Source organism: Nicotiana tabacum, chromosome 6, assembly GCF_000715075.1.
Source record: "Nicotiana tabacum cultivar K326 chromosome 6, ASM71507v2, whole genome shotgun sequence".
Taxonomy (NCBI): Eukaryota; Viridiplantae; Streptophyta; class Magnoliopsida; order Solanales; family Solanaceae; genus Nicotiana; species Nicotiana tabacum.
In genome coordinates this window covers 177,753,513-177,770,708 of record NC_134085.1, presented here as the reverse complement: position 1 = coordinate 177,770,708, position 17,196 = coordinate 177,753,513, and the positions used below count along the sequence as shown (strand labels likewise).

Genomic DNA, 17,196 nt, shown 5'->3' with positions numbered 1-17,196 from the left:
AGAAACTTAGGCTTGAATCCGATGTGATTTGGTAGATTTGATGTTGTTTGAAGCGTTTTGATGATTGGAACAAGTTTGAATAAGTTATTGGGTTATGTTTGTGCTTTTGGTTAAGACCCCAGGGGCCTCGGGATAATTTCGAGTGATCATCGGAGAAGTTGAGATGTCATTGCAGCTGCTGAGATTTTTCTGCTTCTGGTGTTTTCGCACCTGTGGTTTGGGGACCACAGGTGCGGCGCCGCACGTGCGGAAGGGGAGCCGCAAAAGTGGATTTGAGAGGAAGAGCCAGGAGCCACAGATATGGTAGTTGGACCGCACCTGCGACGTTAGATCGCAGATGCGGAAGAGCCCGTTAAGTGATTTCCGCAAAAACGGAAGAGAGACCGCTTATGCGGCACCGCAGAAGCGGCAATGGTGTCGTAAATGCGGAACAACTGGGCAAAAAGTATAAAAAGGTTTCTTCGGCTTTGGAGCTTTTTGGGCGATTTGAGAGGGGGATTTCAAGAGAACTTCATTGAGGTAAGGAATTTGGACGTAAAACTCGTTCCTACGCTATTATTTCATGGATTAGAGCTAGAAATTATGGAAATCAAAGGTTAAAATTGGGAAAACTAGGGCTTGAGAACTTAGGCCTTTAATTGTGGATTTGAATGACCATTTGGGGTCGGATTTGAGAACTTTTGATATGTATGAACTCATGGGGAGATAAGGAATCTATTGATGTGAAATTTTTTGATTTTGAGATGTGGGCCTAGGGGTCGGGTTTTGGTAATTTCGGGATTTGTGCCCTTTGTTGATTGTTTTCGCTTGGGCTTTGTTCCCTTAGCATATGTTGACGTCTCGTTCTGATTTTGGATAGATTCGACGCGTGTGGAGGCCAATTCAAGGGGAAAAGACATCGCGAGCTAGAGATTTAGCCGGTTCGAGGTGAGTAATGATTGTAAATGATGTTATGAGGGTTTGAAACCCCGGATTGCACATTGTAGTGCTATATTGAGGTGAGGCACATGCTTGATGACGAGCGTGGGGTCGTGTACTATTGGGGATAGTGACTTGGTCCGTCCCGATTGATGATTTTACCACGTATTTGATTGAAAACTATTTCTATCATCATTATTTGGGCTGAATGCCATATTTGGGCCTAGAGCCAACTATTTGAACCCTTCGGGGATTTTTATTGATATTTCCTCAATGTTTGACTTTATACTTAAACTCAGCCATGTTATTTTCCACTGTTTTACTACTCAACCATGTTTACTCAGTTTTTAATACTTAAATGATATTTTAAATGATGTTTGGGCTGAAAAATACTGTTTTACTATTGCTCGAGGGGGTTGTGAGGATTTTTGACTGAGTAAGGCCGAGGGCCTATGTTGCGAGGAAACACTGATACTGATTTGAGGCCGAGAGCCTGAGATATGTACGCCACGAGGTGGCTTGATTGATATGAGGTCGAGGGCCTAGTTTGATGCCACGAGATGGCTTGTTATTGCGCTTGGGCCGTGAGTCTGTACACCCCCAGTGAGCGCGGGTACCCATTGTGATGTGAGATTGAGCCCGATGGGCCGGTATTGTTCTATGTGATTTCCGAGGGGCTGGTACTGTTCTGCGATATTGCCCGAGGGGCGGATTTGTTGATACTGTGTCCGAGGGGCGAACTTCTACTTGTTTATGTTACCTTAATTACCTGTCAATTACTTGTTTACTTGTTGAAAGAGGATTTTTACTTGACTTTCCACTGTTTTACTGCTTTTAAATGGTTTTACGGCTTTATTATGGAATGCCTTGTGCCTTACGTGTTTTCTTACTTTCAGTCTTTATTTACATTTGTTACTCACTGAGTTGGAATACTCACTTTGCTCCATGCACCCTGTGTGCAGATTCAGGCGTAGCTGACACCGCTCTCGAGTGATGATACCTCCAGCTTCAGGCGGGTTTTCGAAGATTATGAGGTAGCTGTTGGCGTCCTCAGCCTCGTGTCTCTACTCCTGTATTGCTTCCATTTCCCTTCAGACAGTTGTTTTAGTTATGGATTTAGCATAATTGTACTATGACTTATAGATGCTCATGACTAGTGACATCCTGGTTAGGGCTGTGTTGGATTTTACTTCCGCACTTTATTGGCATTATTCGCTACTTAATATTACTATATCATGTTTTAGACTTCTTTTATGTTATTTAACTGTTTAAAAAGTGAATTGGGTTTAATTGGTTGTCCTTGTCTTCACAAGAGGCGCCATCACGACCGGGTTCGAGTTTAGGGTCGTGACAAGAAAGATAGCAAAAAAGTGAAGCTGCAAAAACAAGGAGGGAACCCAAGCAAAACAGAGGTTGTTTCATAATTTATTGGGCGATATCAGCTAACCAGTGCGGTAAAATGTCTGATATAACATTGAGGTTAAGAGCAAATATGCAGAAGCAAGGGGTACCAAAGTAAACAGACTTTAAGGATAATGTTAATTACAGATACCCACCAAAAACGTAGGTGGTGCAGAGCGAGAAGAACAGGTCACAGCGCCAAAAACAAGAACCAGTTTATCTTCCACATCGGAAATGGAGGAAATGACGAAAAGGCGCGCGTACCAAGAGAGAGAAACAGAGCACGGAGGGAAAGGAAAAGAATTCAGCGATTTTGCGTCCACAAAATCGGCTGTGTAAGACATGACAGAAAGACCAAAATAACCCCGAATTTTGATACAAAAAAAGGGAGTTTGTTGTAATTGCAGAAGCGGGACGACGAAAAGCACCTTAACTCCCGCTTCTAAATAAGTAGAAAATATTACAGTCACCGTGAAATCCAAGTAAAAATTAGATTCTCAAAAGATTTAGGTTTATAAGCTATTTTTAAAAACAAAAGAGTGTTGTAGGGTACCTTTTTATTGTAAGACTTGGAATCTTTCTAAATTTACATTACTCCTATTCTCAAATCTCAATTATCCATGAAGGCTTTCTTTTAGCTTTTTTTTTGTGTGTGTGTCTTATTTGGTATCTAGTATCCGTATTAGAGCCCGATTATATATATTCGGATTCGTGTCGCATAGGGCTCCATTCGGAGGAAGCGTTCCCTATCAAAAAAAATTTCATAACCAGGGTTCAAACCCGAGACCTATAATTAAGGGAAGAGAAGGCTCATTTGTTGCGCCATATCCTTTGGTGTTCTTTTTAACTTCTTTGTTGGTTAAGCACTTAAGTGCAATTATCAACTCATTACATGAATCTATTTAAAGAAGTTTAGGTTCATGTAAGTTATATTGTGTCTAATTCGAAGTTGATTATCTTCAAGTTTCTTTGAACTTTATTTTCTCTTCCTCCTATTGCACTTATTTGCATCATCTAAATGAACATATATGTATAATTTGATTGAAGTATTTAAATATAGTTCAAAAGCATTTTGTTCACGAAGGTCTTAGCGAAATGTCGTTCGTCTTATTTACCCTTTTAAAATAAAGTTCACACTAGACAAAATAATCATTTCATTATTCTTCTAGCTAATATCTAGGATTTTGAAATTAAATAATATTTATTATTTATTATACATTTCCTTACTTGAATTAAGTAAGAAGTCCTTATATTTAATAAAATAAAGAAAAAATTAAAAGATAGAGGAGGTAGTTTACTTTATCCTTTATTCAAATCAGTATTTAACCTATAAATGCTATGAGTATTCTATGTGAGATTGGGTCATTGACTATTAATTTTATTCATCAATCAATAATTTGCTTAGATATATAAATTTTATTCATAGATCAATAATTTGCTTAGATATATAAATATTAATATAGATTTTAAAATATTATTAGAAAAAATAATTATGAAAATATTTAATAATAGCAAGAGAGAGAGAAAAGTGATTGGCAAAAGTCATCTACTAACGCTATGACAAACATAAAGTGTAAAAGTTTGGTTTTTTATCATTTGACAAAAAAAATTGGATAAAAATATTGTTATAATTAAATACTTATTTTATGCTATGCGCTAATATTAATAATTTAAATTCTCAAAAAATAAATTATTTCGATTAGTGATTAAAAAAGATAATTAAGTATTTGAATTGACTTTTTTTCCGGATTTGAATTAACTAACTAGAAAAATAATCTAATTTTATTCCTTTTCAAATTCATCATATAAGTAAAATTATTTTTCAAGTTTACACAAATCTTAGAGTACATAAACTATTTTTCAGAAAAAGACCATCGACGATAAAAGAAATAAGAATATAAAATAAATTTAATTAAATTATTAAGAATTAAATTCGTTAAATGCAAACTTTAAGAAATAAGGATGAAATAGTAGAAGCAAAAATATATTCATAAAGAGATGTCAGGTGAGATACAATTTAACATATTTGTAAATAATATTATAAGATATGTATAATTACAAAATAATGTACAACTAATTAACTAAATTCATCTTCTATGCATATTCAAAAGATATTTAATACAATTACTATGGAAAAAAATATTTTTATCATCTAAACAAATATTGTAGTTTATTTTAACGTCATGTATATATTTTTAATTGATAGACACTATACACATGTGCAACGCACGTATACAAAAACTAGTAGTCTTAAAAATGCAAATAAGATATTTGAACACTTATATGAGTATAAATGATGAATTTAGATGATTAAATCATCGTAAAGTAATATGAGGGATAATTATTGAATATTTATATAATTAAAAAATATAGAAATAAATTGATTTAAGGTCTTTAAAAATTATAGAAAAATTATAAAAATACTTGTGCATGTTTGTAAATGCATGTACAATATTTTAAATGTATTTATGCATATTTAAAATATATGAGGGAAAAATTGGGTATCAACACCGGTCCCTTCAGGCACATCCACGGATTGCTCATCACGGATGGAGGCATCTTCAGCCTCCGACGACTCGGGGACTTTGCTCGGGCTATCTTTCTAGATCTCCTCGGTCCGAGGCTAAACCTCTTCGATCATCACAGGCTCAGCAGCCTTTGGGGCCTCGGCGCTCCTCTTTCGGGCTACTAGCTCGAAGCCAGCATCTTCATTTTCCTCTTCTTCATACCTTAGTCACTGAGCTACATCAGCAGGCAGGGCGGCGGTGTCTTTCTTCGACCTGCGAGCCTTGCTCTTCTTGGGCTTTGGAATATCGGAGGTGTAACACTCCTCAAATTTATAAAAGTTTCGAGACACGCTAACTATAAAACTAAATTATTACTATTTTTATTATTTTTATCTTGCCTATAGTGAAATATATATATATATATATATATATATATATATATATATATATATATATATATATATATATATAATTGGATATACAATTAGAAAAATATTAATAATTTAATATTTCTAATTATTAAAAGTGAGTATCATTAATAATTAGTTAAGTAAAAAAAAATAACAAAAGAAAATTGGAGGGACATTCCTAAGCCCATAAAGGGCTGTTGGAAGAAAAGGTTTAAGGCCTTAAAAGCCTAACCTTGGACGTAAAGGAGATCCAAAGAAAGAAAGCAGCAGGAGTAAAAATCGCACAAGGAACAGAACATTGTTCTGTTATGCAGCAAACGCAGCAAACACAAGCAACAAAAAGAAAATTTAGGGTTCTTTACAAATCATTAATTCTTGAACTTAGGTATATAAAATTTCCTATTGTCAATTACCCTAAAGTAATAGTAGGTAAGAATTGTATAGTTAATCCCCTTCTTCCTCTATATCAACAATAAATTTTATTTTTAGGTGTGAAACTTTAAAATTGATTAAAATACACTGGTTGTTGTAGAATCGATTGTTTGACTAGTGTCAATTGGACTGGGGCCTACGTATTGGCTCGAGAAGTTTTGAGGTGAGTTGATATAACTCTTTACTAAAGTGGTTTTAACTCACAAAAGTAGTGTTTGATGAATTGCTTAAAAGAGTTTATATTTACTTAATTGGAGCGAGTGAATACCCATTAACTTAGAATTATTCTAGCAAAAGTTTAGATGATCTATTATGATATATGTGCTTAAATTTTCAGATTTTTGTGTTATTCTTATATGCTATTTTCATGTTGAAATTGAAGAAGAAAGAATCTTTAGAAATATTTTTACATGTTTATTTCATTCTTATGCCATGCTTTACATTTAAGGATACCAATATGAGAATGTACATGATGTTCTATAAAGAAAAGATTTAGACTTGAAAAGTCACAAGAAGAAGTTTTAGAAAGAAAAGATTTTTGTGAGTATCCTTTATTCTAAGAAGGGTTCATTGTCCAGGCCGAGGGTCCTGACCAAGGCATTGACTTCCTGAAACTACTTGTGCCAAAGTAGGGAGCACACGAGTCGAGGGTTTTGTTGCTGAGAATTTACTTAGCCATGCTAAGGTATGATACATGAGCGCTGAGAACCATGAAGCGAGTGACACCTCGTGTATTGGGCCTATTCGATCAGGTTGGGATCGAACCCGTGCCGATCACACGGGGACTAAGACAGAATTAAGTCAAGATAGTTGGAACTCCCAAAGTATAAAATGAAGTATTTTTTTATAAGAAAGAAAAAGAAAAGAATTTCTTTAGAATATTCATAAACTGCTATTATGCAATTATTTGAGAATTATTCTTATAAGCTTTATGTTTTACATGCATTTAGAACTTTTGCTCGTAATGTATATGTTATTAAAGTTTCGACCCCTGTTGTTGAGAATCACTGAGTACAATGGATGGTACTGACGTTCTCTTTTGGGAACCTATGTTGGTCTGCGGTACAACGTAGGAACCGGTTTTGCATGCGAGCAGGCTACTGGTTAGGACTTCTTTCTCTTCCAGTGCTATTGGTGAGCTCTGCTTTTGTTCGTAGAGTATTCCTTAGAGTTATCTTTATTTAGTTATTTCTTTGTTTACTTAGAGAACTAGCCAGGAAATCTCATGTCCCGAGCAGTGCATCAGTTTATCAGTAGAGGCTTCATAGACATAGTCGTTGGGTTAAGATTTGGATGTTTTTTTGATAATAACTTAGCAGTAATTCAGTAGTTACTACGAATAAAGTTTTGGAGTGGATTTATTTAAATATTTAAATTAATCAGAAGTATTTGGTTAGAGTATTGTCATGTTGCATATAAAGTTTGGAGTTATAATAGATTTGATAAGCAGAGATAGTTCGCTCGGTCATATTTAGTGATCAAGTGTCAGTCCCGGCTTGTTCAGAAAATGGGTCGTGACAGGAGGGCGAGACCCTTTTTCTTTTCTTTTCCTTTGACGGCTTCGGGACTGGGGGCAAAACTTCCTCCTCCCCGGACAGGAGAACTCATGACGGCATCTTTCCCGAGGCCTGTATGAAAGGAAGTAAAGTGAGTATAAGAGGGAAACATTTTTAAGGCAATCAGATACATAAAGAAAAGGCTTACCGTGATTTTTGGCCTCCTATCGGCCCCTTGCTAAATCGCGCCATGAGCGCTCAGCGTACGAGGAGTTCGAAGTTAGAGTTCGAACCCGACTTTCAAGGTTCAGAATCTCACCAGTCATCCAAGTGACCGCTACATCATAGAAAAGGATGTCAATGAAGAGAAGTAAAGGAAACAAAACAGTAAATGGAAGCTAAAGGAAGGATTGAACTTACGCTTCATATTCCATTTCTCGGGAAATGGCATCTTCTCGGCTAGAATAAGGTCGGAAGTCTTCACTCGAACGAACCAACCCATCCACCCTCGATCCTTATCCTCTCCTATGCTCGAGAACAACACCTTGGTGGCCCTACACTGAAGCTTTATCAACCCACCTCGAAAAAGACGGGGCCTATACAACCTGATGAGGTGGTCGAGGGTTAACGACGTCCCTTCTTTTTTGCTCGCGAAAAATCGGAACATAATGACAATCCGCCAAAAGGAAGGGTGGATCTGACTTAGGGTTATTTGGTATTGGTGGCAGAAGTCGATGATGACGGGATCGATAGGGCCCAGCGTGAAAGGGTAAGTACAAACACTTAGAAACCCTTTCATGTGGGTAGTGATATCTTCCTCGGGGGTCGAAATCACCACCTTTTTCTTCTCCCAATGGCAGTCTTTCTTGACCTATTCAAGGTCGCTCTTAGTTATCGAGCACATGTATTTCGACATCGGCTCGCACCGGCCAGGGACAGATGAAGTTTTCTCGATTTTGAAGTCAGAAGTAAGATCATACCCCCCCCCCCTCCTCGGGAAAGCACTCCTCAGGGTGCGACTCCAGCGACGTTTTATCGCCGGCCGACCGCGATGAAGAGGCAGCCTCCTTTTGTGGAATGGTTTTAGACGTTTTTGCCGCTTCTGCAAGTTGAAAGAATGAAGAAGGGAATAAGGTTTGGTGTTTTGAGGAAAGGTTGATAACAAAACCTAGAGTATGCAGCACGAGAAAGCTTAAAGGAAGTGAAAAGCTTTGAAGATTAGAGCAGAGATTAAGAGTAAGGTTTGGACAAAAGAGAAATAAAGCACATTTATAGGAAGACGGTGATGGTTCAAAATCAATAATGGCGGACAGCAACTGACAGGCATTTAATGCCTCGATATGCGAACCGGGGTGATGTTTCGGTCACTTCTGTCGCTTACATCATGAAGATGATGACATGACAGGTCAAGATACCAAATCGAAGGCTCAATTCGTTTCTTGGAGTGTACTATCTATATATGGTTAAAATCGGGGCTATCCGATTTTACTATTTGATCGAGGCTAGGGAATTGCGTCAAAGGTCAGCCTTGCAACGGACCAGCCTGAGGTTCGAAAACTGAGGCACTTATCGAAGATCGAGGCCAGTAGCGATCGAGACCAAAAGAGACATACATCGAGCAAATCACAATAACGGAAAGGCGGGATATCCGTGATTGGCCGAAGATCATGGCGTAAATCTCAGAAGAGATCAAATCAAGAGCGGTTATTTAGTTAATCATGGGATTTACCTCCGTAATTAGAATTGTACCATAAATAGGATTCCTCTACTATATAAAGAGGGTCTTAATCATCTTGTAACCATCTTACATTCACGCATATCAAAGCAATACAATACTTTTTAGCTTATATTCTTGTTTATCAGTGTTGCTTCTTAACTATTTTGGGCACCGATCAGTTCAAGGGCACTTAAGCTCGAAGGCTGAATCACGTTTTAAAACTAGTTTGCTTTATCTCATTGTTAATCTTTATTGCTAATTTTTACATTTATTAATTGGTATTAGGTAAAATCACGTGTCCTTAAAACCACACTATAAGTTTAATTGTTATTCAATTTTTAGGATAAACATAGATGATTAAGACATTCACGCACCGTTAGGAGAAAGGTTGTACCCTATTATTTCGTGATAAATAAAAGAATATAAATTTGCTTTTCTTAAAGAAAACGATACTATAAGAAAAGTTAGTCTTTCCAAAAGTGGGAATATAATTAATCCCTTATATATTTGACACTCCAGATGTCCGGAAGGAACCGAACAGAATTTTGACACTCCAGTAAGTTTATAAGGAACTAAGCAGTGTCCTTTCTTGTGTTGAAGGTCACAACAGCAAGCCAAGAGCATGGAGAAGAGCACAGACGAGATATCATATGTGAGCCAGCAAGAAGCTATAGAAATTGATGAGATGTTGATGGGTCCTCTTGGTTCTAGTGTGGATCAGCTCATGGTTTGTCTTCTTAATTTTGTTCTTATACTTCTCTAAATTTCTACTTATCCCCTGAAATTGGGTTTACTTGTTTTGAGTTTAGGAATTGGCGGGCTTGAGTGTTGCCTCTGCTATTGGAGAGGTAAGTGGCTATCGTAGCATACTGCTATAAAAATGTTTTACGTAGGCTAGTTCCACTTGTATCTAGTTTTCTATACTGCGCAGAGTCCATCTGAACTCTCCGTTTATTTTCGACTCTGGCACCAGTGGGAAAACAATATGTTTGCAAGAGGGTGAGTTTTAGTCCGAGTAGTGGTGGCAACATGTTTCAAAGAAAATAATTAACCACTCATATTATCCCCTAAAAAAATGGGTTGGATAATGAACTTTTTAAAAACGGGTCAAATATGGATAAGAACCATATTATCCATTTAGACCAATGGGTCTAACTTTTACATCTGTAAAGCCTAAAAAATAGGGTTCCTCAAGTTGGGGAGACTAAGAATTCTCCCGAAAATGATCATATGCAAGAAGTCATGTTATCCGCCGGTTAACCCTTTTTATCCGTATTAAATATGGGTCGGGTCGGATAATTTATCCGTCTTTTCATTACCCATTTTCGACCCGAACCATATCCGACCTGACCCGCCCGTTTGTCGCTCTTAAGCTCGAGGTAGAGCCAGGATTTGAGTTTTATAGGTTCTAAGTTTTAGGAGAAAATTAGGTGTTAGTGACTTGGTTCTGAAGTTAATTTTTATGTATATTTAGTGGATTTCTTAGTACAAATATAGGGTTTAGACTAAAGCTAGCGGGTTTGGCCAAACCTGTGGCTTACCTTCTAGCTCGGCACCTAGTTTTAGTATATTGAAAGTGGAACATTCTTGACGTGATTGTTCGATATTGGAAATCCTCAGCTCGTGCTTTTGGCTGTAATAGATTATCATTGTTCGGCTGTGCAGACAAATTTGTCGACTAGAGCTCATGTAGTCACCGACTGCAGCTATATAACCTTTTTGATAAAACTAGATGACAATAACTGTTTTCATATATCAATTCATTTATCACCTCATTGAAATAAAAGCATATGTGTGCATAGTGTTATAGAAGCCATGGTTAAAGATCATTTGTTTGTGATAGGGTTAGTTAAGGAAGAAATTAACATGAAAAGAAGTAACCTAGGGAGAATTTGGCATCTGCGATAAGTAAAGCCTTGACAGGAAAGGCATAACATATGGTAGTGTATAAACAAGTAATCGCTTGATTTGTGAAAGTATCGCTTCTTTATTTCTTTGCTCTCTGCGGGATGATGATAAGACTAAATACATGTTATCTCTCCAGGTCTATAGTTCAAGTGACTATACTCGCGTGCTAGTTATATGTGGTCCTGGTAACAATGGCGGGGATGGTCTTGTAGCTGCTCGACACCTGCATCACTTTGGTTATAAGCCTTCCATTTGTTATCCAAAACGAAATACTAAACCTCTTTTTGCTGCTTTGGTCACCCAGGTAAAGGATATGGCATGAAATTCTTGAACCTCAATATTTCTAGTTTATTGAGATGTTAATGGATGTGGGAATTTTTGTAGCTTGAATCACTGTCAATTCCATTCCTATCGGAGGAACAACTATCCGTACAACTTTCAAGTGACTATGATATTATTGTGGATGCAATTTTTGGATTCTCATTCCATGGTAATACTTTCTTCTCACTTTCTATTTGACCTTCCCATTAATTTTTCTCTTTGCTGCGAAGGCTAAGACTGCCATTGGAAGCTCTATAAACTTTCTAGCTAATATAGCAAACTTTTTAGTCTTATTTTCTGCATAAGTTGGTTTTGATCACTCTTTATCCACCATTCAACGCTTCTGTGCAGCATTGGAAGTAATTTGTTGTTATGGATGATGTTGATCATTATTCTAAGCCTTTATAGAATATAGTGCTTCTTCTTTCCTTGCGGATCTTGTATCCTTCTCTCTTTTCCCTTTTCCGTTTAATTTATTTAGGATTGTTTCACATGGAGTAGTCAGTTTAATTGTGCCTGGGGCTAGCTAGTTATGTCTTTCCTTCAAACACAAAAGTCATCTGTCATTATGAGGATAAACTCTAGGTCTTGAAGTATGTAAAAAGTCATTTGAGCACATTGATTTTATCCAGGCACCCCAAGGCTACCGTTTGACAGCCTCATTAGAAAGCTGGTCTCTGTAAGAAACCAGCAGTGCACACATCAGAAAGCAGCTGTTATTATATCTGTAGATGTGCCTTCAGGGTGGCATGTTGAAGACGGAGACGTTTTTGGTGACGGCATTAAACCTGATATGTTGGTATGCAGCTGTTAAGTACTCACATTACATTATTATCATGCTGTAGTTCCATTGACGACTCTTTTTGTCCTCTGTTTATCAAGTGAAATACCTAAGAAAATTTTGGACATTTACTGTGTAGGTCTCTTTGACTGCTCCAAAATTGTGCGCCAAAATGTTTTTTGGCACACATCATTTTTTAGGAGGAAGATTCGTTCCACAGTCTATCATAGACAAATTCAAGTTAAAACTCCCTCCTTATCCTGGCACTTCCATGTGTGTTCGAATTGGAAATCTTCCACAAACCAATTTATCGGCACAAAAAGGAATATTTGCATCTTCTGAATCACTTGAGGAGGTGGAGGAAGATCCAATTTATCAGGTTGAGTTTGTCTAAAAAGCAGAGGCTTAACATCTATCATACCATATTTTTGACTCCCTTGTTAGTTTTTTTTGCAACTTTGTTCCATAATCCAGATATGTATGCACACTTCTTTTCTTAAAAGCAATGCAGTATAGTTATATTTATTGTGGTAAGCCTCATTTTTTCTGCAGTTTCAAAAGTGGCTTAGTGATGCATTGGCAGCTGGAATCAAAGAACCCCATTATATGGTCCTATCAACAGCTGATAAAGATGCAAAACCGTAACTCTTTCTAGCTTCAATTTTCTCATTTTTACATGGTGTGCAAGTATTGTGCAATCAAGTGATTTTTTGCCTGATATCGAGAATGTGGTATTTCTTCTTCCCAGTTCATCGCGAATGATGTCATTAGAAGGAGTAAATAAAGATGGTTTTGTCTGGTGAGCTCCATAACTATTTCTGACGTATATGGTTGGATGGCTATCTCTATATGCCTTTAGTATATATAGTTTATTTAATGAAATCCTTCTTGTTTCTGCAGGCAAACCAACTATGGGAGCCGAAAAGCTCGTGAAATTCTTGAAAATCCTCAAGCATCACTTCTCTTTTATTGGGGTCCTTTGAAGCGCCAGGTTAAAACTGATTCCACCTCTAACACTTCCTGCATTTTGGGAAAGCACTTATATCTACTGACATTGTGTTATATTGGTGTGTGACCATTAGTCATAATTGACATAGACTTCTTTTAGAATATTCATAATTAACATATATATGGAAATGTCAAATTGCTGGTTCAGAAATCCTGTCCTAAATATGCATTCAGTTACTTAAGAGTGATCTGCAGGATTGTGATAGTCTCGATGAGTTGCTGAAGAGGTGCATTTTGACTAGATGAGGTGCTGAAGAGTGATCTGCAGGATTGTGGTATTTCGTGCTCAGAGTCCAAGGTTCAGTTTCCCATGATTAAGATAAAATGTGAAGAGAGAGAATGAAGTTAAAGAGGAAGTGCCATGATTACTTTGATGACTCTCATAAAACCTCAAATTGGCAGGAAGAATAAAAAAACAAAAGAAAGAAACCTGAAACGAACATTTGCTTTCTGTGATATGGACTTACAGCTTTATTCCCAACAATCCAATAGCTCATATAATGCTGCACAATCCAACTCCAGCACCTAGAAATAGCTTGTAGATGATATTTCCTTCACTCTCTGAAATATTATAATTAAATAACTGACTACATAATGCACCTACATTTATATAGTTGTCTTGCTATGCTTCATTACAAAGTCATTTGTAGGTAAGAGTGGAGGGATTTGTGGAGCAAGTTTCTGAGGAGGAATCTGAACAATACTTCTCTAGTCTTTCTCGAGATAACCAGATTAGACCAATAGTTAGTAAGCAGGTTTGTCTAGTATTTACACAAATGGAATTTCTAAATTCCAATATTTTTATGATTTTGTATACATGCATCAACAGCTAATTTTCCATCTCCTCTGCAAGTACAGAGCAGACCGATTCATGAAAGAGAGGTTCTCCGTCAACAGTACAGAGAATTAGAGGAGAAGTACCATGATAGGTCAGTAATTTTACACATTGCTGAAATCTTCTTTGTTTGTCCTAATCTGTGACTAGCTCTGCTCTGGTTTCAATATTCCATCTATGCTAGTGCCTATGCTGCTCAGATTCTTCAAAATCCTTGCCACACCTGTGTCGATCCGACACAATTTGGGTTTGGGTGTGACTTTGTGTGTGATTCTGGAATTCACACTGGATCTGGTCAACCTAACTTGGGTGCTTTGACTACATCTATGACCAAGAAATATAGGTTGATTGGGTATTTGGTTTGATTTATGTCATATATATATATACACGCACACACACACATTATGTACTTGAACACTTGGCTATTATATGAGATACCTTATGTATAACATATTAAGCGTTCACAAAGATTTAATTACAGACTAGCTTTAATTTGCTAACTTTTAATTAATTGTCGAAACATAAACTTAGATATGTGACAATATACATTTATTGGTTATATCTTGGTGTGCATGTCCATACTACTATCCGTATCCCGAATCCTAATAATTAGGTGATGAAGAATCCAACTTTTAGATCCGCATCCTTGTCGGGTTACCACACCCGTATCCGACCAACATAGCCTAGCGGAAGTATTCTATTGATTGGGATACAGGTAAAATGCATTGAGTCATGTGATTGCTATCCCATGCCAAGAATAAAAGGATGTCTTTTTGAATTTACAATCTTCAGATAGAATTCTTCAATAGTTGCAATTGTCTCCTTGTTCGAACATGTAAAAGTTATACCTTTAGTGTATATGTTCTTGGAAAAGTATCTGACTAAGATCTGTTGAAAACAACCTATTCATACTTTTGTTTTCCATTCTCAGGAAAAAATGTGATTGTCTTGATTCATGTGAAACCCCAAAGTAATCCTTTTTTCCTAACATGCAGAACTTCCATACCAAGACCCAAACACTGGGGTGGTTACCGGCTTATTCCAGAGTTTTTCGAGTTTTGGCAGGGAGAGGAATCTCAGGTGCACCTCAAGTAGGTCCCAGTTCCATCTTTGTTGTATTTCAACATAATGGATTGTATTGGGCTTAAATTGATCGCTCTTTAAATTCAATTAATCATGAATCTGCAAATAAAGTGATTTGGTTTCAACAGAAAGATCACTAAAAATTTTGGGATCATGAATGTTAAACACTTGACTACCTCTTCTAAGTGTTCATATATTGCATTGGAATGGGTACTTGTAGATTTATTTAAAAACTAGTCAGAATCTTTGTCCAGAAATATGAAAGAATAGATCTTCTGCATTCCTGTATTAATAGAAGAGAACAGAATTATACAGGCATAAATGGGAAAATCCTTCACCATTATCTCTATAATTGCTCCTACCAACTTTACGAGTAGTACTAAAGTCGTTTTTCAACGGATCTGCCTTTGACAATTCAGAAATGATTTCTGATATTAATTGCTGTTGACCTATGCATGTAAGTGTGCTGTTGTTAACAGATTGCGCTATTCTGTGGAGGAGATTGATGGAAGAAGAGTATGGAGAATTCATAGATTGGTACCACAATTAGCAGAATCAGCATCTTCATTGTGAGTTGCCCTCGTTGAAAGTTGGCAACTTATGCATCAGGGCATGACAGGCAGCTAGCAACTAGATCTTTCCTTTTCTCGTCTCCCCTTCTAATTACAGCGGTAATATTTCTGGGGTGGTGTGTATATATCTACTTCTATTTTGGACGAGTCTTTTGTTTCCTTTTCCTTTTCAGGTCATTAAGATTTGTGTAAAATGGCTTTCTACGTCTGTTCCACCTGACATTTTTAGATGATGTAAACTTTGAGCAGAAATGGAGTACCAGACATCAGTGCAGGAAAAGTAATTGAAAATGTTCTATACCTTTTTTATTCTTTTTGTTACTTGTGCCTCTCAGCTGCAAAAAAGCGATACTAAGTGGGCGTTTGGACATAAAAATTGTAAAATTCCAAAATAGGGGGAATTTTTTTACCGAAAATGGTATTTGAAAGTTGTGTTTGGACATGAATATGATTTTGGGTTGTTTTTTAAGTTTTGTGAGTGATTTGAGTGAAAATTTTGAAAAACAGCTTTTTGGAGTTTTTCAAATTTTCGAAAATTTACAAAATGCATCTTCAAGTGAAAATTGGAAATTTTATGACCAGACGCTGATTTCGAAAAAAAAAAGTGAATTTTTTGAAGAAAAAAAAGGAAAAATTTCTTATGTCCAAACGGGCTCTAAGTAAGACAGAAACTTCTAACCAAGCAGGCAAGGTTCAAAATGATCTAGTTCCTGGGTTTTAGCACATAATCTTGTGCTTGAGTCCCACTAGATTCTGAAGTTGCATAGGTAGTAAAGCATGAAAACTAGAGCCAGTCAATATGGGCTTGGACCGTAGGACCGGGCCAGCCCAGCCCATGATTTAGTAGGATTGGGTTGGAGTTTTTGGAGCCTATTTAAAAACGAGGCATTTAAGCTCGGTCCGAGTAAGCCCGTTGCCAATGAGACTTGACTGAGGTTGGGCTGGGCCGGGCTGGGAGCCTAATAAAAATATTTACTTAAAATATATAAAATATAAAAAGTATACTGCCTCTAGTGATGGAAAGTCAAAATTAGATCTTTACTTAAAGGAACCAAAGCTTGATCTTGAGAAGTTTCAAGAGATGGATGTTGTTATATATTAGAAGAACCATTCTAGAAAATATCCCGATTTTTCAGTGATGGCACGTGATGTACTTAGTATTCCTATTACCATTGTAGCATCGGAATCAACATAGCATTGATGAGCGTGTTCTAACAAAGTACAGAAGTTGCATCCGTCATGAAAATGTCCAAACACTTTTTACTACTCGAAATTGGATGCGCAGCTTTTCCCAAACTCTAACTGGTGATATTTTTTATGCGAATTTGAATATTATTAATTTTTAAAATTTTATTATTCTTAATATTTAACTAATTAATATTGCATATGAATTATAAATGTAGATGAAAGTAAAAACGTTAAGACAATCTTGTAACAAGCGGATCCAAATGTGTTTCATTAAGATGATTTGTTGGATATCTCATAAGCATCATAGATGTTCTCTTGAATTGTTTGTTTTGAATTTTAACTTTTAGTGAATAAAATATAGTCTTGTCTATTACTTTTTTAGTGTTATTGTGATATATTTGAATGGTATAAAAAGTTATTAAGTTTTGTTAAATTTTAATAAGATATTTTTTAATTTTGAAATATTTATCTTTTTTAAGGTTAGAACTTAAAAAAAAAATATAAAATTATATTTTTAAAAATGATTGGCTGGTCCGTGAGGGCCCGCAGCTCACCTAGGGCTGGGTGGGCTAACCATTATATAGCCTATCAAAATGGGGGACTAGCCCAACCCAGCCCA

General features: G+C 36.6%; 1 protein-coding gene across 4 annotated transcripts; it reads left to right on the top strand.

Moving 5' to 3' along the window:
• Positions 1-9,362: 9,362 nt before the first annotated feature.
• LOC107826837 (pyridoxine/pyridoxamine 5'-phosphate oxidase 1, chloroplastic) lies at positions 9,363-15,695 on the top strand. 4 transcript variants are annotated; one of them, XM_016653866.2, is made up of 13 exons: positions 9,363-9,608; positions 9,691-9,729; positions 10,926-11,093; positions 11,174-11,279; positions 11,743-11,909; positions 12,031-12,270; positions 12,444-12,532; positions 12,640-12,690; positions 12,792-12,882; positions 13,550-13,654; positions 13,758-13,828; positions 14,730-14,825; positions 15,280-15,695. In XM_016653866.2, exons 1-13 carry the CDS (start codon positions 9,504-9,506, stop codon positions 15,365-15,367), a joined length of 1,416 nt encoding a protein of 471 aa, XP_016509352.1. In that variant the 5' UTR covers positions 9,363-9,503; the 3' UTR covers positions 15,368-15,695. The 4 variants fall into 4 exon arrangements, with proteins under 4 accessions (XP_016509352.1, XP_016509355.1, XP_016509354.1 ...); XM_016653869.2 differs by having other exon boundaries at positions 9,364-9,608; positions 14,730-14,814; positions 15,297-15,695; XM_016653865.2 differs by having other exon boundaries at positions 9,365-9,608; positions 15,297-15,695.
• The last annotated feature ends 1,501 nt before the right edge of the window (positions 15,696-17,196 follow it).

Bases quoted from the DNA above. Each gene is read 5' to 3' on its own strand.
- LOC107826837 (XM_016653865.2), top strand. From the start codon at position 9,504: ATGGAGAAGAGCACAGACGAGATATCATATGTGAGCCAGCAAGAAGCT. The intron at 12,883-13,549 runs GTTAAAACTGAT...AGTCATTTGTAG, and splicing joins GGGGTCCTTTGAAGCGCCAG to GTAAGAGTGGAGGGATTTGT. The intron at 13,829-14,729 runs GTCAGTAATTTT...CCTAACATGCAG, and splicing joins GAGGAGAAGTACCATGATAG to AACTTCCATACCAAGACCCA.